Source organism: Bos javanicus, chromosome 22 (assembly GCF_032452875.1).
Source record: "Bos javanicus breed banteng chromosome 22, ARS-OSU_banteng_1.0, whole genome shotgun sequence".
Taxonomy (NCBI): domain Eukaryota; kingdom Metazoa; phylum Chordata; class Mammalia; order Artiodactyla; family Bovidae; genus Bos; species Bos javanicus.
Window position 1 is genome coordinate 55,564,065 of NC_083889.1, and position 24,172 is coordinate 55,588,236.

The following is a 24,172-nucleotide window of genomic DNA, read 5'->3' on the forward strand; positions in this document are numbered from 1 at the left end:
TTCCTTAGAATGGAGCGATTCTGGACACAGACTACCCTGTCCCTCCAGTGAAAAGGCAAGCACCGAATGGACAGTCGGCCTGAATCCAGCATGCACGCTTGCATCACTGGTTCTCTCATCTCCTCTTCTCAGTTAGATGTTCAGCTTCTTGAAGGAAAGGACCACCTTTCCCATTCTCATTGGCTAACAGGTGCTGTGCACATAAGTCCTCAGGAAAGTATCCATCGGTTGGACGGCAAGAAGAGGTTTTATGTAAAAAAGACGCATCAACTGCTGAGACCACATTCTTGTTTTGAATTGTATGTAAGAGCTTTAGGGGCTTAGAGCTCATTGGAAATCCTGGAGTTGAAGTAAATTCAGCGACATCAAGTTTATATTTGGCCCTCAGTTGAGAGATCTCTGCCAGTTGAGCTCCGGGGGGCTCCCCATCTCAAAGGGTGGTCTGGTCATCCTTCAGACGATGGTGATGTGATGGCTAACTTCTGAGAGCTTGCTGTGTTCCAGATGTCTTAGTGAGCATTTGTTTGGGTTATCTTATTTAGTCTTTACAAGCATTTTATTTCACAGATGAGGAAATCAAGGTGCCTAGAGGCTAAGTTGCCCAAGTTGACATAGCTAGTAAGTGTTGGAGCCAAGTCATTTGGCTCCAAAACCTGTGTTTTTAACTATTACCTTACAATATCTAGTTGTTAGACTTGCCTTAGAGTCAGTTAAATTCCTGTTCTAAACGGCAGGCCCTGTATGTTGGACCATGGTTTTTACCTCTCCTAAACCTGTCTTCTCCGGATAGGTGCTTTGGTGGATCGTCACGGTGCATGCGTCCTACCCTTTTGGGTCAGAAACTCAATCTTGCCAGAGCTTGAAGACTAACTCCCGATAGCCAAACTCATAAGAAACTGAAATATAAAACACAGTGTCACATTTGTTCTGTCTGCCACTTCCCGTCCATACATGGGGAGACAGACAGTAGTTGGGAGGTTTCATGATCACCTCATGGACCTGTGACCCCCCAGGAGCTGAAGCGTTTTGCTTTCCAGTAAGATCATCTTGCTAATCTCTGGACAAAGGCAGACACACGAACAAATGGTTGCAGAAACCCTGGACTCCCTTTTTCAGACTCCACATGGAACCTGATACCACCTATGAACAATCTTCTAGAGTTGCGTAGATTTTCCCTTTCTTAGTTAAAATGTGTCTCCTGACATGGCTCCTGTGTCACTTTGATTGACACGGGAAGCCCCCCATATCCTCAACTGCTTTTCTGCAATCTCTCCAGTAGACTGACTTCGACACGTGGCCAGGGTCCTCCAGCATGTGTCAGTTCTCCTGATTCCATTCTCCGAGGCTAGCCTGATTTCAGGATGTGCAGGGAGACCTCAGTATACCCACTCTGATGTGTGCTGAGTCCAGTCATTATCGCAGGGGAACATCGCAAGCACCTTACTGGAAGCCCAGGGGAAGCATTCCTTTGATCTTAGTGGCAGGAAGATGACAAACTGGCTGTATTTGAAAACAGGCTAACGGTCCTGAGTCATTACCAAGGAAGGCGTCTTTGGAAAAGGATAGGTCAAGTCTATCTGCTTGATCAGTAGCGATAAAGGGGAACATTTGTAGGCCTGATCAGCATCCAGTGAGATGGATCCCTGGGTAGCATCTACCCAGCAGCGCTGAACCCAAAGGGAAATGACGGGCCTCCTGGCCCGCGCGTCCAACTGGTACACGGGCCTCAGCCAGCTAACGCGAGTGTGGCTGTTGTGGCCAAGAGAGAACCCTGGGAGGTCTGCAAATGTTTATTCTTGGACTGTGAGCAGCTAGAAGGCAGACGCTAGGTTTTACTCCAGTCTGTGATTCCAGCATCTGGCATGGAAGCTAGCATGCCCCAGAAAATAACAAGAATTTTTTTGTTTTTAATGAATGAGATTCCATTTATATGAAATAGCCAGCATAAGCAAATTTATAGACATAAAACAGATGAGTGGTTGTCAGGAGATGGTGGGGGTGAAGGGAGAGCTGGGAGAAATCAGGATGGGTCCTGGGTGTTTGGGGGATGATGCAAATGTCCTGGAATTAGATAGTGGTGATGGTTTCTCAATTCCATGAAGACATGTAAACCACAGAACTTTACACTTTAAATGGGTGAATCGTATGGTCTATGAATTATGTGGCATGTGAGTTGTATCTCAACAAATTTAATTTTAAAATGAATGAGAACTTGTTGTTGGTGGGGATGTAAAATAAAATGGCACAGGCCTTTTTGAAGACAGTCAGGCAGCTTCTTACAAAACAAGTCGTCTGTTCTTAGTTTATGATTCAGGATTGTGCTCCTAGGTATTCAAAGGGGTTGGGAACTTATGTCCCCACAAAAACCTGCACTTGAGTGTTTAGGGGAGCTGTATAATATAGCCACCCAGACTGGAAGCAACCAAGGTGTCCTTCAGTAGGTGAATGGATTTAAAAATAAAAAAACACAGATACATTCATACAGTGGAATATTATTCAGCAGTAAAAAGAGATGAGATGTGGAGGAGCTTTAAATGCATGTTGCTCAGTGAAAGGCCTCAATCTGAAAAGGCTGCTTACTGTGTAATTACTCGGTGATATGACATTCTGGAAAAGGCAAAACTATAGAAATAGTTAAAGATCAGTGGTTGTCAGGGGCTCAGGAGGAGGAAGGAAGGGTTAAGTAGGTGGCCCAAAGGAGGTTTTCATGACATATTTTGTATAACACTGTAGTGATGGGCACATGTGAACCCTCAGAACGATAAAAACAGAGTGAACCCCAATGTGAAATACGAACTGGAGTTAATAATAACGTATCACGAGTGTTCCCATCGGCTGTAAGAAGTGTGCCGCACTAACGCAGGAGGTTAATAATAAGGAAACTGTGAGGCTTGAGGAGACAACACGTGGAACTCTGCTCAATGGTCTGCAAATCTGAAACTTCCCTTAAAGTCTGTCAACTTGAAAAGCAGCAACAAACATGAATGCGGCAGACACTTAACGTTCATGCCAGGCAGTACTGCCCTTGGTATTGTTTGCTTCAAGCTTTTCTTTCTTTAAGGTGAAAGAAATGTTACAGATGAAGCCCCCCTTGAGTGCCCTCGCCTTCCCAAGGGAAACCACCGCTACTAGTGCGTGCCCTCACTTCTGTATTTTATGTTGAGTGAACTGGATTTTCCGGGTGTTTACAAACAGTACATAAGTTGCATAAGCTGTGTTTTGCAACTTGAATTTTTCATGCAACCCGATGCTTTAAAGACCTGTCCGTGTTGCTAAATATAGGTCTAATGCTTTTATCTTTAAAAAAATTTTTTTAAACTCTAGTATCATATTCTCTTGTATATATGTTACTTCGTGTTATTTTTCCATTTCTCTGTTGATGGATGTTTAGATTATTTCTGATTTTATTATCACCACCAGTGCTGTAATAAAATAGTTTTTGACATAAAAAATAAAATAAAATGAATGAGAAGGCAGAACATTACACAGCTGAAAGGGGTAAGAGCAGGGCATTCTAAAAAGCAGACTCATTCATGCTGATGTGATCTGTTAGAGTCCTAGCGAGTTAACCCTTGAGGAACAGAGGACCACTTACCAAGCTGTGTTTACATTATCAGCTAACTAGTTATTACATAGGCTTGAGATCCATAATAAGGACCATTTTAAAAGCTGAGTCACCTTAGGGTTGAACAGTTGTTAGCACTGGGGAACTGAGGTTTATAGAGAGGAGATGAACACTTTTCTGAAACACAAATAATTGCAGATACTAGTGTCCAGACCCATTCTCTTCAGTATATTTTATGCACAGTAGCATCTCCAAGTTGCCAACAGTGTTCCACAATTCACCAGCATTCACTGAGCACTGACTCTGTGTCCGCTGCCAGCCCACGGGAGGACCACTTCTTGTCTGCTGAAAGTGTCCAGCCTCCTGGGCTCCAGTGCCATTCCAGCGGGGGACAAGGCCCACTTACCGCTGAACTGAGCAGTCTATTAAAACCCAAAAAGGATATTGAAAACAAACAGCTCTTCCTTGCTTACCAAGCATGGAGTACCTACAGCCCATGCCTGAAGAGTTGTTATTGTTTAGTAGCTCAGTCCTGTCCAACTGTTTTGCAACTCCGTGGACAATAGTTCAGCATGCTCCTCTGTCCGAGGGATTTCCCAGGCACTGATACTGGAGTGGGTTGCCATTTCCTTCTCCAGGGGATCTGCCTGATCCAGGGATCAAACCTACATCTCCTCTGTCTCCTGCATTGCAGGCAGATTCTTTATCACCAAGCCACGAGAGAAGCCCTGCCTAAAGAGAGCCACGCTCAAACTGGAAGATTCGTTGTACAGTTAAAGGAGGGGTGGTCAGTTTGACGTTGAGGGGGGCTGCAAGTTTTCTGGGTCCCAGGAGAAGAGAACAGATCGAGTCATGGGCCTTCTTGCCATGTGGCCTGAGCCCTGACCGTCCTTGAGACATGAAAAGTGTGGTCCACAGCCTTTATTAACTTTTTTTTCCCACCTAGAAAAAAGCCAAGAAATTTCAGAGTAGTTCTCAGAGTAGTCCAGAATCATCATCTCAAAAAAAAAAAAAAAAAAGATAATCCCAGAGAGCTCAGAGGGATAAAAAGATGCGCTTGCTGAAAAGAATATTTCCCAACCTCTGCTAGCCCTTGGAGCCAACAAAAGGAAAACCTCGGCCTGTGTTGTAATGAGTGAGAGAGCGCAGCTCGAAATGGGTGGAGAAGGAGGCTATTTAAAAGACCCTAAAGTACTGCAGCTGTTCTGGCTAATTTCTCTCATCTCAGCGATGTTCCAAGCCCTTTGTCTTCTCTGTGGGGCGAATTCATCTGGCTCTCCCATGAGTCATCCTGCCCACAAATAATCTTTCTCGGAGTAGCCCTTATGAAAATAGACAATTCACATTGCATTGTGTGAATTGGCAATGTGTGTCCCTTCCCTGGGTGGGCCGCGCTTCGTCTGCTCCGCCTGCATCCACACACGGCAGGACTTTGTGAGGCCCAAGCACGCCCTGAGCCGGGAGACAGGGGAGCACAGAGGGAGACTTCGGAACCCCGAATCTGAGGAAGGCTGCAGACAGCAGGCCCCCATCCCTTCTCCAGACATCTAGGTCTCACAGGTGGCACCTTGGCCACACGGGTTTCGTGAGACTTATCTATGAAAAAGTAGACAGCATCAGAGGAAATTTTGTGTCATTAAACGTTACTATAACATTTCAACCTAGACCTTGCCAAATGTAGCTCTTCCTCTTTAGTACTTTCTTCTCTATCTGGCCAGCAGATCTGACCAACCAGCATTCTTATTTAAAATTTCCCTAGAGAGACACTGAGCCCTTTGAAGTAGAGACTAGAATGGATCTATGTTGTTTTTGCTCCTTAGCAAAATTCCCTCTTTCCCTATTGATTTTAGTCTAAGAGCCCATCCTGGACCTCTGCTCTCATCCCATGTGCTTTTTCTGGTGGAGTAACCCCTTTGGCTCATGATTGGAGTCTGTAATTGAAGGCCCGGATAGTCACGCCCTCGTATTCCGCCGGTCATGATGATTGGTGCAGAAATAGGCATATGACTCAGTGACAGCCGTGGGATCCAATGAGACTTGGGCTGGGAGGCGGGGCTAGGACTGGGGGCGTTGCCAGCATGAGCTCTGGGCCGGGGGCAGCCTTCTAGTGCTCCTGAGGGGAGAGCCAGTTTGCACGTGGAAACCACACATGGAAGAGAGTTGAGTCTCCCTGAGGTGAGAGAGGGAAAGGGTGAGGACAGTCACGGCCTTATCCTCCGAGGCCCAAATTGAGCTGCCGTGAGGGTGCCATTATCTTGCTCTCGCGGCCTGTGAGCGGGCTCTCCTTTTGCCTTGAGTAAAGCAAGGTCAAGGGGGCCACATAGGATGAGATGGTTGGGTGGCTTCATCGCCTCAATGGACACGAGTTTGAGCAAGCTCCGGGAGAGGGTAAAGGACAGGGAAGCCTGGCCTGCTGCAGTCCATGGGGTCGCAAAGAGTCAGACACGATTTAGCGACTGAACAACAGAAGCAAGGTTAAGTTTCCTGTCGCTCACAACCAGGAGTTCCAGCTCATTCAGGGGCAGCATCTCAGTCAGCCCCAGCACCTGGCAGAGTGCCTGGCATGCAGAGGAAGCTCAGTATGTATTTACTGCACAAAGTCTCATTCAGTTGAACAGATGTTTATTGAACACTCATGAGGAACCGAGTCTGGTGCTGGATCTTACAGGACCGCACTGCCCAGTACAGCAGCCGCTAGCCACATGTGCCTCTTTAACTGCATATTTAAATTGGTGGAAATTCAATTTTAAACAGCTTCAGATCTAAAGTCACACCCTTCACATCTCAAGTGTTCAGTAGCCACAGGTGGCTGGTGGAACTGGACAGAACAGAGAACATTTTCATTGTTGCAGAAAGCTCTTGAGAACAGCGCTGCTGCAGAGATACAGACGTGCACAAGACTCAGAACATGCCTCCAAGACGCTGTATCTTCCTTCCTTAGGGGATCTAAACTCCTGGGGGCAGGGAGGGGAAATAAGCCCATTTTTCTTTATACTCCACCCAGTCCCCAACCACCATGTCTCCCAACCAGAAACACAACCACTCCTTGGACGTGAAAATGTACAAAGAGGCAGAGACTTGCAAAGTTCCCTTCCTTCTTTAACCCTGATTTTTGTCACCTCTTCCTGTTTATGCTGCTTCTACTCTCTTTTCTAACAGTGTCCGGCCTTTCCAGGCCCCAGGAGTAGAGAGGGGGACCTGTCTGCAAATGCAGGACTTTAGTGTACAGCCGCCCCAGGTGTGAGCAGCCTGAGAGAGGTGTATTTCAGGGCACTAAGCAGGCTCAGTTTCCACCGTGTCTCCTTCCGGACGACACTGTGCAGCGCCCTGTGCTGTGGAGACAGGTCAGCTCTGGGGCATGACCGTACCTCCCTGCGCAGGACTTCCCAGGGCCCTTGCTCACTTATCACCAACAATTACAATGTTTACAGACGCAGTAAAAGCCATTAAGAGGAAAAGCCGTCTTCCTGCTCTTCCTCCCTTGATCAAACCTGGAGAAGAAGCGCTTCCACAAAGGGGAGGACCCATGCCAGGTTTATAAAAGGGAGGTGCTGCAGCTGCCTTTGGGTCCACCTTAAGGCGAGATCAAAAGTTTGTTGTTGTTGTTGTTGTTTTTCCCCAACTCTTCTGCTAGGAAGAACTGTACTCTGGCGGCGGCACTGTCAGTAACTGGTCCTTCTCTCAGTTGGTAAATCACTGGGCATGATAAGCAGCAGCTTTGAAGTGAGTAGCGCGGCACCTCTGTTGATTCTCCAGCAGCAGATGGCGGCCGTGGGTGATGACGGGCAGGAGGCAGAGGGCTGAGCTTCCAGGGATGAAAGGGACATTTCACATGGGAGACACCCGGGGTCTCTCCTTGGGGGTATAATTGGTCCTTCATGCATTGTTATCAGGGGTTCTCCCAGCACCTAGAAGAGTTGTTCTTCCCAGTTTAATCAGTGCTAAATGCATGAAAGAGTTTACATTCTAATGGAGGGAAATCAGGGTTCCAGCAAGTATAATAACCTCACGTTGTATAGGATTTAATAGACACGTAATGACCATACTAGTTCAGGAGTGACAGGTAGCTTTCAGCTCATGCCCCTCTTAGCAGTTGTTCTTGGCCACTTGGAGGGTTGGGTCAGGAAGGATTTTTTGAGGCCACAAAAGTTTTTTGAGGATTTTTAAAAAATCTTTTGGCCACACTGCACAGCATGTGTGATTTTAACTCCCCGACCAGTGATCGAACCTGACCCGGTGTGTTGGTAGCACGGAGTCTTAACCACCGACGACCAGGGAAGTCCCCAGGGACATTTCTTAATTGTATAGTCTCAGGATCCAGCACATTGCCTCATGTAGTAATTAACCATTAAGCGTACACTGGATAAATGAGCGATCCGATTTCCTGGTTTTAGAATGGGCCTACGTGAATGACGCACGGTAAAGGCCTTAACTGTAAAGCCTTTTTGCAACAGAAATATTTCCCAGAGAACTTTGACCTATTTTTTTATGGATCTATTGCCTTGATTTTTTTTTAAAGCCCTCTATTTTGCTATAATAAAACAACAAATTTCAAGAATTTCAAAATTGAAGACTAAACACCCTCATTTTCTATTTAAGTTGTCTAGAGAGGAATGTTGGCATCTTAGAACAGAAGCCTGACAGATTTAGGTTTGACTTTCAGCTCAACCATTAACCCACTCTGTGACCTTAAGCTAGTCACTTCTCTCTGGGTCTCAGTGTCCTCTGTAAAGAGAGAGAATTGCAGTCAGTGAGCTCTTTGATTCTGCGAATCAGGATAGAGGATGAGAAGAAAACTGGTTTCAACAACAATCTGTCTTTGGCGCAACTGATAGCTTCTCTGATTCCAGCTTCACTTTCTGTCGAAGGAGCAGTGATCATGGGAAAATGTAGGGTAGAGGTGTGTGTGTGACATTTTTAATGATGAACCACGACCATAAAATGAGTCTGTTTTGGTGTCTCTGCAGAATGTTACATAAGATTTGCCCTGTTTTCCAAGAGGACTGTGGTACGTGTAATATACAAAAATGTAATATGTCACCTCAAACTCATGTCTTGGCTGGCATTCAGCATGAAGACTCTGACAGTTATGTTTTTTCCTTATATTTATGTACATTCTACCTGATTCTAAAAAGAAGATTTAAGATCGTTATAGTCAAAACCATAGACATAACTGAATCTAAAAGCCTTTAGGATGAGATTAAAAGGACAAGAGCCAAGTTTTCTGTTCTTAGAGTCATTTTTGTAGGAAACATAAACTAAGGGAAGCTTCCAGAGTTGAACATGGAGTGTAAGTCCGTGGTTCCTGGCAGCCAGAGTGAATAGGGAGGCAATGGGCTGCCCCGTCTTCCTTGTCTGATAACAGCCACGGTGATTGGCTGTGGACGGCGGCCATGGGGAATGCAGGCAGCTTGTCAGCCTGCCAGGCCTGTTCGAAGAGCCTCTTATATCACCAAGGCAATAGCCATCAGTTAATGATCGATAGTGGCTATTTTACTAGTTGTTTGGGGGGACTTTCACCAGACCACCACACAAAATAATAGCAGCTGATGCTTACTTTTTTCGTACTTACGTGCCAGTCACTGTTCCAAGCTCCTTATCTAATAGTAACACATCAAATCCTTAAAACTGCTCTGTGAGGTAGGAACAGCACTCTCAGGCCTGTGGTCTTACCCACTGCACCGTGCTGCCTCTCTCACCTCTGAGATCATGCGGAGATTTCACTTGGCACCAGTCACACAGCTCAACTCCCAGGGTCCGAGCCATCTCTGGACAGAGCGTCTCGTTTAAAGGAACAATTACCAGGTAGACCTTAGGCAGCCGCCTTAGCCACGCTACCCAATTCGGCGGGTCAGTTGTTGCTCACTGAGTTAAGCGGTTCTTCTCGCATTGTTTTAAGGTGGCATGTTGCATTTTAAAGGAACAGTGTGGGCTCCGTCTAGGCATTCTTTCCCTCATCTCAGTGTTCGTGAAGCCACATCATACATCCACCACCCACCACCTTGTCTTCAAGTATCTTTCATCTGCATCAGGGGTGCCAGCTGACTCATTCAGGAGGGTGGCTGCCTGGCAAGCTGTGTTGAGAAGGGGTCTCAGGCCTGGTTCAGATGCGATGAGAGAGGTTCATGGCTGAGTCATCACATCTGCCGTGGGCAAGCACGAGCGCACGTCTTTGCCAGCCATGGTCTAGTTCAAGGTCAGGGCTTCCCTCTGCACCCTGTGGCTTCTGAGATGATTTTCCTTCAAGAAGAGAAGAGAATGGAGTGGTTCACATAATTGACATAGTTCCTTAATTCATTGCGCAACAATCTATTGAATTCTCTCTTTGTACAAGATACATAATAAAAAGATGAATAAGTCTTAAGTCTCTTTCTCCAAAAATTTTTTTTTGTAGCCACAGACATATAAATTTAACAAATCATTTCCATACAGTGAGGTAATGCTTATGAAGTGCTGTGGTAAGGGCAGACAGGCATCACGGTGCCAGTGAGCCCAAACCCCATTCAGTCCTGTCGATGGGCCCTGTGAGGGAGTATGTTTTGACAGCCATTGGGCTTCCCTTGTGGCTCAGACGGTAAAGAATCCGCCTGCGATGCAGGAGACCCAGGTTCAATCCCTGGATCGGGAAGATCCCCTGGAGGAGGTCTTGGCAACCCACTCCAGTATTCTTGCCTGGAGAATCCCATGGACAGAGGAGCCTGGCAGGCTACAGTCCATGGAGTCACAAAGAGTAGGACACAACTGAGTGACTTACACTTTTGGCAGGGCCAGCGTCCCCAAGATTTTTGGGCAACTGTCATATTCGTTGAGCATACAGCACCATCATTAGCAGGCTGTCTCTTCGAGTCTTGATGAGTTACTCACCCAGGAACAGAGGATAAAATGGAGTCTATCATGATTGATCAGTATTTCTCAAGGTTGGCTATGAGTAAGAACTTTGAGAAGGATGAAGCCAGGGATCTGGGGAGTCAGTCCCGGGGAGGTGGAGTCGGATGGTCACAGGGAAAGGCAGAAAGGCCAGAGATGAGCCAGCATCTCTGTGTAAACTAGGAAATATGTTCTCTCCAGACGTACGACAACCATAGAAGACAGTGATGGAGTCAGAAACGGCACCCCTGGGGCTGAAGAACCCCAAACGAAGCCATTTTGAAGCTGACCTTTGATTTCAGAGAGAGCTTTGGCTTAATCGACAGAGTATTTTCCCTTCTCACTGCCTTGTAAAGACAGGCATCCCACATCCGCTGAGAGGCAGGTGAGGAGACCCAGCCTGTGGTGTGAGATTGCACGGTGAATAACGGAGCAAAGACGCCCAGGACGGCACTTGGTCTCTCACACCCCACACTTGCTCTTCAGTTTAACGCTGAGCCTGAGGAGAATTCTTCTCAGTGGTTTTAAGAAAATCATGAAGCTTGATACTGTGCCTAATCACCAAGAAACAAAACATGACAACCGAGAGGACACTTTGGACATCACCTCGTCCGGTGCTCTTGTTCTAAGATCCAGGAGACAGTTCCAAGTAACACAGGGGGTTCAGGTGTTAAACCTCCTCGGCCCTCACTGTGCCTTTGTCTGAGTGGAAGTGCCTGCAGGAGCGGTTTAAGAGTCTCTGCTCCTCCTCCGAGGACTCACTGTAAGACATCTTCACCGACAGCGCAGTGTTAAAGAATCTGCCTGCAAGGCAGGAGACGCAGGTTCAGTCCCGGGTCAGGAAGATCCCCTGGAGGAGGGCATGGCAACCCACTCCAGTATTCTTGCCTGGAGAGTCCCATGGACAGAGGAGCCTGGCGGGCTGCAGTCCACAGGGTCACAGACAGTCAGACACAACTGAGCGACTAAGTGCACACAAAGAACTTTGTAAGCCTCTTTCATTCGTTAGTTCAGCAAACGTTACTGCACAGTGGCAAAGTACCAGGCGTGGACACAGCCTCTGGGAACACAGCAGTGCAGAAAGTGGAGGCTCTGTCGCTGTGGAAGTTAGCATTCTAGAGACATTTAGCTTCACCAAGACTCCTCTAGATGATGTATTAATAGGCTCACCTGCTTACTAATACACTTCACCTTGTGCTCAGTTGCCCAGCACGTAAGAAATCTGCTGGGGCCCTGGGCGGTCCCCCGCCCTCAGCCTGCACCTGAGTTCCGGGCCTTTATGAGGGGCCCTGGCTCCCCATCCTCCACCCCGTATGTAGATTTCTACCCATTTATCCAACTCTTCCATTTCCCTGATAGCTGCTGACTTGAGTTTGCAGCAGAAAACTCAGCGTCCTCCTCCTAAGGGACTCAAATGGCTGACCAGAAGCAGAAGTGGCCTCCCTTTAGGGTGTTATAAGGCAGTTCTGCTGTCCTTATCTGCTTCCGGGTGAACCAACTGGCACAGAAGCATCTCTTCACTGCCCCTTTAGTAATGCTGCAAGAAATAGTGTCTCCAGTAATCTGTGCTTCCCTAAAGCCCCTAAAGCCAGTCATTTTACCACCTTGGAATAGCAATTGTGAGTGAACTTTTTTTTTTCTCACCCCGGAAGGAGTGTTTCTCATCCTTGTCTGCATCTGGACTTGGTAGATGCAGGTAGAGTCTACATCTAGACTCTGCATGGCTGGTACCCTTTCTAAATTATCCAGAACACTGTTGGCTTCAAGTGACACACCCTCAGCTTGAGTCATGAGAGGCGAAGGGAAGTCATGGGGCACTGAACACAATGAAAGGAAAGGTGGGTCCAGCAAACCTCGGGCGAAGCTGCAGTTTTGGGGCAGCACGAACAGGTGTTCTCCCTGGAGACGGGCGTCTTCCTCCAGGCAGGAAGCGTGGCCGCTGGCAGCTTCAGGCACCTGACGCGGACCAGCCCCCGACCCAGACCCAGAACTCACGGCCCAGCTTGCATCTCTTCCTTATTTGGGGGTCAGCCAGATTGAGCCAGAGAGGTGGGGTCTGAAAAGGAACATGGTTGGCATGAGGGGAGGAAGATACTGGCCATTACCAGGAGACGGGAGGTGCTGGGCAAGCAAAACTGAAAGTGTTGGTACTAACCTGACCGCACCAAGAGAGATGATGAAGTGATTTAAGCAGCGAGAGGCGTGATGCGCATTTCAAAAATAATACATATTCAGTGAGGCTCCCCTCACCGGCTTTCCCTTCACTGACCCTCCTGATTGATAGACTCTGCGGCCCCTTGGTCCAGGTGCCCACGGGAGGCGGGATGCTCCCAGCCCACAGGCTGGTTTCCAGGACGCCCCATGCTTTTCTGCTCCCACCGGGTGAGGCGTATGCTCTCCAGGAGTCACTCATGTTTCTTGCCAGACCTGGAAGCGCCAGATGGCATGGTTGTAATTGTACCGTTTAAGTAAATATCCCCAAAGTGAAAAAAGAAAAAGTGCACAAAAGAAAGTTATTTCTATGAAAATCAAGTTTAGTTCAGGAAGATTCAATGACAGTAGCTAGAAGCAACGACTCTTCTGCAGTGGGGAGAGGGTTTGACCTTTTATTCCAGAACAGGTTCTAGAGTCTAATCCCCTCTATACAAATTCTTGTGTTCAGTCGCTCAGTTATGTCCAACTCTTTTGCGACCCCATGGACTGTAGCCCGCCAGGCTCCTCTGTCCATGGGATTCCCCAGGCAAGAATACTAGAGTAGGTTGCCATTTCCTTCTCCAGGGGATCTTCCTGACCCAGGGATCGAACCCATGTCTCGTCCATCTCCTGCATTGGCAGGTGGATTCTTTACCACTGGGCCACCTGGGAAGCCAAATTCTAGCTCACCATTAACAAGCTGTGCAACCTTGGGCAAGCGGTGGGACCTTCCTGAGGTGGAGACCCTGTACTGTAGACCCTGTACTGTAAAATGGAAATAGTAATAACTTTGTCAGGGGATTCTGAACACTAAGATGATGTATTTACAACACCGAACACAGTTCCTGGCACATAGTAAGCCCTCAAAAATGGGACCCCTGTCATGGTCATTCTAGTTAACACTCATAATCTGAAGTGAGACATGTATGTCTACACTGTTCCACACTGCTCATGTCAAGTGGTCTAATGAGAGGGTGTCATTTCCATTCAGGAATTTAATAGATGTCTTTCTAGTAATAACAGAAGTAAATGTTTGACCATAGAGATAAATTTCCCGTTACTTATCAAATCAACTTGTGAAAGTTTAAATAATATCATTAATGTAAAAGCTACCTCTGATTCCCTTTGCTACACAGCAGAAACTAACACAACATTGTAAACCAACTATACACAGATAAAAATATTTTTAAATAACAAAGTAAATTAAAAAAAGAAAAGGCTGCCTCCATGAAAATGTGGTTTATTAGGATGAATCTGTAGTACAGCCTTCTTCTCTAATGTGTGTCCCGTCTGTGCTTAGCTGCGCAGTCGTGTCCGACTCTGCGACCCCGTGGACTGTAGCCCACCAGGCTCCTCTGTCCATGGAATTCTCCAGGCAAGAATACTGGAGTGGGTTGTCATGCCCTCCTCCGGGGGATCTTCCCGACCCAGGGATTGAACCCACATCTCCTGCATTGCAGGCGTATTCTTTACCCGCTGAGCCATCTGGGAAGCCCCCTTCCCTAATATGAGGCTGTTGTAAAAGTTACAAAGCCAAGGATGTGAAGCAGGGGAGACTTGGAAGATCTCCAAGTGCATAAGAAGCCTGTCGTCGGCCCTATTCATAGCTTCGCTTCCTGGATCCGTGTTCTTGAAGCTGCGACATTCTTTTCATTTGTGCCTTTCACAGGGGGCAGTCAAATTTAGTTATAATTATATTTAGGGCATCTGGATCCTCGTCAGCGTTTCTGGCTCCGTTTTAGAACCTAAAGTCTGCGGCTTATTCCTAATGTGGAAAATGGAGTAATCCCCTAGGCCTGAGAAGAGAAGCTCCAGCATCCAGGCTGCCGTTACTATAGCGAGACGCTGCCTCAGACATCACAAGACTTGTTATACAAGGAAACATGATTACAGTGGATTAGAGAAACTTGCCAGGGCCTTGAAGGATTTATTACTTTTTGAATTCTGAATGAGACATAAATGTGCTTTTCCCCTTTTAATTTTGGACCCCATACGGAGAAGGTGGAAAAAAAAAAAAAATCCTTAAGCAAATTCTAGAATGCTTAGCTGCTAGCGCTGGGTTGGATGTCGTATCCAAGTCATATTGCAAAGGGCACGAATACTTGGCAGAGACGCAAAACAGTCACTCCTTTCTCTCTGCACTGCCAAGATCGTTACTGCCCTGTCTCCCAGAGGGAGAGGAACGCAGCTCTTTGGGGAGTCTTCTGGAAGGCAGCGTGGTGTAACGGGAAAAGCAGCACACTTGGAGGCGTGAGGCCTGGACTGCGGCTTCCGCACTTAAAGCTCTGTGAGTTTTCAACAGGTGACACTCTCCGAGCCTCAGTGTCCTGTTATGAAATATAAGAGCAGTAATTCCCATCTCTGGCTTCCCAAGTGGCTCAGATGGTAAAGAATCTTCCTGCCAATGCAGGAAACGCAGATTGATCCCTGGGTGGGAAGATCCCCTGGAGGAGGAAATGGCAACCCACTCCAGTATTCTTTCCTGGGAAATCCCTGGTGGGCTCCAGTCCATGGGGTCGGAAAAGAATTGGACATGACTGAGCAACTAAACATACACACACACACACAATTCCCATCCCAGAGAGTGGCTTTAAGGTTTAAAGTATGTTAAATATCGCATATAGAATCTCAAATATTTTTAGCATTGCTGTCAAAATGGTGCCAGCAGCCTACTCATATGAGTTCATAGCTCTTGGAATTTTGCTGTTGACCCTAAAGGAGACACTGGTTTAAAAAAAATAAAGGTGGCCTCTCACCTTATCTATTCTCCAAATTGTTTGATGCCTCTGGATATTAACAAGATAGCATGGTGTAGCAGTTAGGAACAATGGAGGACTCAGACGGGCCGAGTTGAAGTTCACTCCTTACTTTCTAGCTGTGACCTTGAACAATTCACCCAACTTCTACTGTCCTCAACTTCCTCATCTGTATATTTTTCTTTGGACATGAAAATAGTACCTCGGGCATTCTCTATCCCCTTTACCCTGTTTGAGTTTCTATATGGCATTTATCACCGCCTACAGTCTGTGTTTGTTTTCTGTCTTCCACTCCAGCACCCAGTCTTAAGGGCAAAGACTTTATTATGTCTTGTTTACCATTTATATGTCTTGATGAGGATAGTGAGTGGTACGCTACTGCAGTTTATCCTTTTGACCTTTGACTTCTATTTTTAAAAAAAAATTCCCCTCCTGGTGTCATGGCTAAATTTATATACAGTAACCGAGTTAGCAACTGGGCAGAGTTGTTTTCTGTTTGGAAATACCTGTGTGCTTACAGTCGGGCTTCTGTTTCCTGAAGCTGCTTACCCGGCCTTCTGTGGCACAGTTTGACTTATGATGTCAGAAGATTGACAGGCAGAAGTCTGACTCAGGGATTCAGCAAGGAAAGAACAGGACTTTTCAGCCCGGCTCGCCCTCTGAGGCAGGGCTGGACAGGACTCAGAAAGGTCTTGGGTTTCAATTTATCTAGGAAGGTATTTAGCAAATTATTTTTAACCATTCGGATTTGGTGCAGATCATCCGAGGAGTCCCCCTGCCCAGAGCATCCTCTTTGGCTTTTATCTTCTCAGCATGAGGGAAACCACTGAAGAGCCCAGGTTCCCACGGCCACTCAGAGTGAGGCAGTGCAGACAGGTGATGTTCAGGCTCGAGTGTCAACGGCCTTCACTAGCCCTCTCCCCCCAAAGAGGTGGGGCTCAAGGCCACAAGCCGTGTGGACCCCAAGAAGAGCTCTTGACCTCCGGCCTCATTCTTTGCAGCTCTGCCCCCTGGCACTCAGAGCTCTCTGTGGGTGGGTTGAGGATGGAAACGCTGAAGCAGTGCACAGCTGCCCAGTCTTGTTGGACTTCTGCATCGCGGCTCACTCATCTCTTACTGAGTTTGCTCTTTGCACGAACAGTTAAGCCAGGCCCATTGGAATCCAAGTCCTGACTTGTCAGCAGAGGGCTTGGTTGAAGTTCTGCAAACAAGATACGTCCACGGATTTGGCTTTAAGGATACACTGAAGCCGCATCACCATCAAGCCTGTCTGTTCGTCGAGAGTCCCTTGCTTCAGTCACAAAGCCCTCCCCAGCCATTCCCACACACTCAGACCAGGAACCAGGGTCCATTTGACCTTTTCACCCCAGAGCAGCAGGGGAAGAGCTGCATTTCTGCCTCCAGTAGCACCAACATCCCTCTTCTCCCGCCCCTTTCTCAGCAGCCTGACTGGGGTTCTTAGGGGCCTTCAGAGGTCATGTCCACGTGCTTTAACTACCACAAAAAGTGTTTCTGTCTTGTTCTTTCAACAAAACTCGATTTAAGCTCTGGAAATCCTGGCAAGGGAGAAGCCACTGCTTGGCATGAGGATGTCTTTGTGTCTCTGTAGCGTGTCGTGAAGCCCGCTTCGTCTTCCACAGGAGCCTGGCAGCTTCTGTGCGCTGTTTATCACGTGCCAGTCCTGTGCAGAGCACTCTGTGAAACTTGCCGTATTTAATCCTGTTGTTGTTCTTACTGTTGTTCGGTCGCTAGGCTGTGTCCCACTCTTTGTGGCCCCATGGACTGCAGCACGCCCTGTCCCCATCCTTTGCTGTCTCCCAGAGTTTGCTCAGACTCATGTCCATGGAGTCAGTGATGCTGTCCAACCATCTCATCCTCTGCTGCCCTTTCCCCTTTTGCCATCAGTCTTTTCCAGCCATCAGGGTCTTCTCCAAAAAGTAACTCTTTGCATCAGGTGGCCAGAGTAGTGGAGCTTCAGCTTCAGTCCTTCCAGTGAGTATTCAGGACTGTTTTCCTTTCATCTCCTTGCAGTCTAAGGGACTCTCAAGAATCTTCTCCAGCATCACAGATCAAAGGCATCAATTCTTCAGCACTCAGTCTTCTTTATGGTCCAGCTCTCACATCGGCACATGACTACTGGAAAAACCATAGCTTTGACTATGTAGACCTTTGTTGGCAAAGTAATGTCTCTGCTTTTTAATATGCAGTCTAGATTGGTCATAGGTTTTTTTCCAAGGAGCAAGCATCTTTTAATTTCATGGCTGCAGTCACTGTCCTCAGTGATTTTGGAGCCCAAGTAGATAAGATCTGTCACTGCTTCCACTTTTTCTCCATCTGTTTACCATGAAGTGATGGGACCGGATTCCGTGATCTTAATTTTAATACTGAGTTTCAAGCCAGCTTTTTCACTCTTCTGTTTCACCGTCATCAAGAGGCTCTTTAGTTCCTCTTCACTTTCTGCCATTAGAGTGGTATCATTTGCATATTTGAGGTTGTTGATATTTCTCCCAGCAGTCTTGATTCCAGCTTGTGTTTCATCCAGCCCAACGTTTTGCATGGTGTATTCTGCCTAAAGGTTAAATAAGCAGGGTGACAATATACAGCCTTGTCGTACTCCTTTCCCAGTTTTGAACCTGAGTGTTATTCCATGTCTGGTTATAACTGTTCCTTCTTGACCTGCATACAGGTTTCTCAGGAGACAGGTAAGGTGGTCTGGTATTCCCACCTCTTTAAGAATTTTCCATAGTTTGTTGTGATCCATAGTCAGTGAAGTATAATCAGTGAAGCAGAGCTAGACGTTTCCTGGAATTTCCCAGCTTTCTCCATAATCCAACAAATACTGGCAATTTGATCTCTGGTTCCTCTGCCTTTTTTAAACTGAGGCTGTATGTCTGGAAGTTCTCGGTTCATGTACTATTGAAGCCTAGTTTGAAGGATTTTGAGCATGACCTTATTAGCATATGAGATAAGCACAGTTGTACGGTCGTTAGAACATTCTTTGGCATTGCCCTTCTTTGGGACTCGAATGAAAACTGAGCTTTTCCAGTCCTGTGGCCACTGCTGAATTTTCCAAATTTGCTGATATTGAGTGCAGCACTTTAACTCCATCATCTTTTAGGATTTGAAATAGCTCAGCTGGAATTCTGTCACCTCCACTAGCTTTGTTCATAGTAATGCTTCCTAAGATCCACTTGACTTCACATTCCAGGATGTCTGGCTCTACGTAAGTGACCACACCATTGCGGTTATCCAGGTCATTAAGACCTTTCTTGCGTAATTCTTTTGTGTTTTCTTGCCACCTCTTCTTAATCTCTTTGGCTTCTGTTAGGTCCATACTGTTTCTGTCCTTTATTGTGCCCGTCTTCGCATGAAATGTTCCCTTGATATCTCCAGTTTTCTTGAAGAGATCTCTGGACTTTCCCATTCTGTTGTTTTCCTCTATTTCTTCTCATTACGAAGGCCTTCTTATCTCTCCATGCTTTTCTCTGAAACTCTGCATTCAATTGAGTATATCGTTCCCTTCCTCTCTTGCCTTTTGCTTGTCTATTTTCTCAGCTATTTGTAAAGCCTTCTCAAACAACCACTTTGCCTTCTATCATTTCTTTTTCTTGGGGATGGTTTTGATCCCTGCCTCCTGTACAGTGTTAAGAACCTCCGTCCATAGTTCTTCAGGCAGTCTGTCTACCAGGTCTAATGCCTTGAATCTATTCATCACCTCCACAGTATAATCATAAGGACTCTGATTTAGGTCATACCTGAATGTCCTAGTGATTTTCCCTACCTCCTTCAATTTAAGCCTGAATTTTGCACTAAGAGTTTAATCCTTATCCTTTGGTAAATGACAGTGTTCCCATTCTGAAGAGGAGGAAGTTGGGGTTCAGAGAAATGTCATGAGTGATCAGGTCTAAAATTCAGGTGTAGGATCCCGTAGTGAAGGGGCACCCAGCAAGCTGCCAGTGGGTCCAGACCCGGGCCTTCCCTGAAGCCGAGCCCCGTGGGCAGATGGGGTTTAGGGGTGGGGAGGGAACTCCAGATGGAGCTGCTGGGATCCAGAGTCTGAGGAACTTATGACCTCTCTCCAGATTCCTCTGACTCAGTCTGTCCTCTAAGATGCAAACAATCCCCCGGAGCAGAGTTCTCAAGTCATCTGAGCGCCATTGGTTTTCAGTGCTCTCTGAGTTAGGATTGTAGACTCTTGCCTTCTCTTCCAGCCTGGCTATTCTCTGTCAGAGTCCACATGGTCATCTCCCATCAGTGACCACAGGCTTCAGTCTCTGTCCCCCTCCAGTCTGCCCTCCACACAGGTCACCCCACCTTGAGTGGCACACACAGTTACTCAGGGACACAGTTACTCAGAGGCTCAGCTTTGGCTCCAGGATCCGATCAGTCCCTCAGGGCAGACGAGCCCGGCTCCAGCCTGCTTCCCAAGCTCTGTCCTCCTGCCCTGGACCACCTGTGCTCCCTGCCGCCCCTCTGCTCTTGTTCTCCCCACCTGGGAAGCACCTACTGATCCTTTCTGAAGGGTCCCTTCTCACACTCGTCACCCTGGATCGTTAGCTTCCTGAGAATGAGAACCATGTCTTAAGCATCTCCATGTCCTCAGTACCTACCATAATACCTGGCACATACTAGAAACATTTTTGAAAGAGCGAGTGAATTTTTGACTCTGAGGGAGGTGAGGGTGGAAGGTCAGCAACACGGTCAGTAGCAGGCCCCCTCTGTCCGCAGCGACCTCACAGCGCACGTCTCGTTGATGCTCCGTCTATGTTTGGTCGCGTGCAATTGCTGCCTCAAGAAAAGCCGGTGGTGCCCCCCAGTGTCTCACGTGTTCTACTCTTTTTTAAGAGAACTCAGAAGAATGCTTCACAGGCTGCCTCTTTAGAGAAGTCCTTTAGGATTAAAGTCTACAAGATTACTTCCTATATCAGTCAGGCCTCCTTGGTTGAAAGTTAGACACTAACTCAGAGAGACTTAAGCAAACATGGGGATTTATTTGTTCAACTAACTGAAAACTTTCATGGATAGTGCTAGCCTTAGGCACTACTAGATCCGAGTTTTCAAAGAATGTCAGCCATGACCTTTCTGCCTCCTCCTTTGCCTGGCTGGTCTCTGCTTCACTTGGTTCTCAGGCAGCCTCTCTCCACAAGAAGGCAAGTTGGCACCGGGAGCCCCAGGTGTAGCGACTTCCATGGAAAGGGAGCCTTGTTCCCGGCGACACTGTCCTGTCTTGCTTCGCTGGTTACTGGTGGCCCGCTCACCGCGGTGGGACAGGGGTAGCTGTCCCTGCCCAGGCGCAGGATGTGGTCCCATCACCATGGTGTGTGGGGTGAATGACCCACGCAGATCACGTGGCTGAGAGTCAGGGAGAGCTCGGTAAGACATTAGAAAGCTGGCATGACTGTCCCAGAGGTGGTGATGCAGGCTGATCCGGGGCAGGGCTCCCTGTCTGCTGTGGTTACGTTTCCTTTCTTTTCTGTTGCTGATACTTCTAACATTCCTCTTATTTCCAAGAGCTAGATGGGATGATGGATCCCAGGCAGGTGGCTTGTCTTCTCCCTTTTTTTTTTTTTTTTTTTGGTAAATATCTGTCCCCTGGGATTAATAAGACTAGCCAGTCGACTGCTGCCTTTGACTGACTTTTCACCCTAGCCTCTGTGATGGGTACAGCAGCCCCCGGGTTTGTGTCGGGGCCTTGGAGTGCCAGACGGAGAGGTGTGGGCACAGCATGCCTGCATGAGGACCTGTGTCTCTTGGTAAGATCACGGAATACTCACATGCCCAGTGGTTTTGAAAGTGGAATCCTGCCACGAGTTCTCTGATACTGTCTAGATTTAAAGTAAACAGTTTAGAAGTTTCCCTGGCAGTCCAGTGCTTAGGACTCAGCGATTTCACTGCTGTGGCCCTGGGTTCAGTCCTGGTCAGGGAACTAAGATCCTGCAAGCTACATAACAAAAAAAAAAAAAAATAATAACAGAGAAATAAATACTCTTCTCAGGAACACACTTTCTTTCTGTGGTTAACCCGTGATTTCTCACATTCGGTGACTTTCCTACTGATGCTCAGCTCTGACTGCCACGTGTCACTGTGATCAGGCCGTGAAGCATGCGTATCGGCAGGCTCTTCTTACGTGAGGCATAATAACAAACCATCGTGGCCCAGATCCTGGCCTTGTTCCGCGTCTCCCGTTGGCTACCTTGCCTTTTCCCTGCCACTCTTCACGTGCTGGTTTCCTGGCATGCTTTGCACCCATTTGCTTGTCACCTAGGAAGTGTTTTCTGAGCTCCTACCACTCACCCAGATGGAGATTTAGATTTTTTTTTTTTTTTTTGAGTACCTACTTTCTGTTCAGTACATCAATAGGCCTCCTTTGCAAATCATCCTATTTATTTCTCATAGCAACCCTTTGAGGGATGGGTATCATTCTCACCACTTTAAAAATGTGGGATTTAAGGTAAAGAGAGGTTAAGAATTTAAGGTTACATGCCAGTTAGGTTCCTTCTGTCTGAACCCAGCTGGCACATACGTAAATGTTAAACCAAGGCTTTGTTTTAGATGTGACCCTGGCCCCAGTTTCACAGTGTGCTGATCCGCTATTTAGTCTATTCTCTGCTGTAAATTGAGACATATATGTGTCTTCACGTTTCTTTTGAACCCAGAGACATTGGTCAGCCCCAGATAGCTTTACACACGCGTTCACCCTCAGGTCCACTGCCTTTTGGGTCCTGTGAAGTCGCTGCTAAGCATTGGTCCCAGTTACAAGCCCTTCATGATACATCTGATCTGGGAAGACAGTGGCCAAGGCTCGATTTTTATCTGTGCCCCAGTCGTCTGCCCCTTGGCTGAATTCCGTGCAGGGCAGCTCAGCTGCAGCTGAGTGCCTGGGAGGTGGTGGCCTGCGGGTGATGCTCTGGGGGTAGACAGCGTGTTCACTCAGCATCTGCTACATCCTGGGTTCCTTCCAAGCACTGGGGGTGCAGTAGTAGTCCAGGCAGACATGTTTTCCATGTTTTCCCGGGGCTTGCATCTAGTTTCACAAACAAGCAAAAAAAGAAACTTTCAGGTAGCGATGAGTACAAAGGTGAGAACAAAACAGGGTGCTGTTGAGTTACAGTGAATCGGAGAGGGGAGGGGAGAGGAGGGCATGGAGTCAGGAGTTAGACCCAGCTTGGACTGGCAGGTGGGTGATGGTCCCCGTGCAGAGGTGGCTTCCGAGCTGAGACCTGAACCCAGAGGAGGCGGCCACACCTAGGAGCACCCAGGGGAGAAGCCGGGAGGCTGAGTGATCACCCCGGGGCAGAGACCTAGGTTGGAAACAAGCTCCTTCAGTCTGAGAAATGGGGGTGGGGGTCCAATGTGGCCAACCTGTCAAAAGTACCGTGAGAGTGGTAGGGAGTGAGGGGCGCGGTGGGGAGCAGGTGACATGGGCTCTCGGGGGCCGTGAGAAAGAGCTGGCATCAATCAAGAGGTGACAGGGAGGGGTGGACGTTTCCCTCTGCCTCGGCTGCGGTGTGGGGACTGGACAGGGGGCAGACGGGCTGAAGCAAGGACGTTCGAGTGTGAGTGGCCGGGTGAAGTACGTTATGTTGTTTGAATCACTGACATTATCACAGATCTGGCACAGGATCTGGCTTTGGATTTTCTCCTGAAGACAGTGGTGTGCCAATAACAACCCCACGTATGGAGCACTCAGCAGTGCCAGCCACACTGCATTTCCCATCAAGTCCTCACAGGCTCACAAAACCCTCAAAAGCTGGGTTGTTTTTTTTTTTTTCTTACTGAAGCCACCTTTTATGGAGGAGGGGGTACAGTGGAGAGAACCGAGATACCGACCAGGGGTTAGAAGGGGAAGGGAACAGGAGGGCCTGATTGCCAGGCGCCCAACTCCCTGAAGCGACCCGGGAGACTTGGGGGGCACGTGGAAGGCCGCTGGAGTTTGGCAGGGTGACTTAGAGGTGGCTGCTGAAGAGCCTGCATTCGGAGGACCCATCACAGGGCAGCCCGCACCGGGTACACCCCCGGGGTGAATGCTGCAGGCGACGCTGGTGCTCTCGGCTGCTCCCCCGGCTTCCGACAGGCGGTCAGATAGACCCCTAGCGCAGACTGCAGCTCAGGGACTCCTTTCTCTCCATTTTGTTTATCTACTGAAGTATAGTTGATTGACAGTGATGTGTTAACTTCTGCCGCATGGCAAAGTGATTCAGTTGCATGTGTATGTATATATTCTCTTTCGTATTTCCCACTATGGTTCATCGCAGGTTATTGAATATAGTCCCTGTGCTATACAGGTAGGACCTTGTTGCTTATTCATCTTATATGTAATAGTTTATATCTGCTAATCCCAAACTCCCAGGCCTTCCCCCACCCCACCCCACCCCCCCAGCAGCCGCAGGTCTGTTCTCTAAGTCTGTGAGCCTATTTCTGTTTCAGAGGTAAATTTGTGTGTGTCATACTTGGATTCACGTATGAGTGATATCATACCGCATCTGTCTTTTCTCTCTGCCTTAGTTCACTTAGTATGGTAATCTCTAGGTCCATCTGTCTTTTCTCTCTGCCTTATTTCACTTAGTGTGATAATCTCTAGGTCCGTCCGTGTTGCTGCAAATGACGTCATTTCATTCTTTTCTGTGGCTGAGTGATATTCCACGAATACACGTGCCGAGTCTTCCCCACTCGTCTGTGATGGGCGTTTCGGTGTTACCAGGTCTCGGCTACTGTGATTAGTGCTGCTGTGCACATGCGCGTGCACGTGTCTGTTTGAATTCTAGTTGTGTCCAGATATATGCCCAGGAGT

General features: G+C 47.6%; 1 protein-coding gene across 18 annotated transcripts in view; it reads left to right on the forward strand.

Annotated features, from left to right (window-relative positions):
* ATG7 (autophagy related 7) overlaps positions 1 to 24,172 on the forward strand; it is a 273,963-nt gene that overhangs the window by 164,724 nt on the left and 85,067 nt on the right. The window contains exon 19 of one of the 18 annotated variants that reach the window (XM_061397102.1): positions 9 to 8,785. The exons of the other annotated variants lie outside the window; for them this stretch is intronic. Within the exon in view, the coding sequence (XP_061253086.1) occupies positions 9 to 83 (75 nt within the window). The 3' untranslated portion in view covers positions 84 to 8,785. Of the gene's footprint in view, positions 1 to 8; positions 8,786 to 24,172 lie in introns of those variants that run through there. 18 annotated transcript variants of the gene reach the window in all.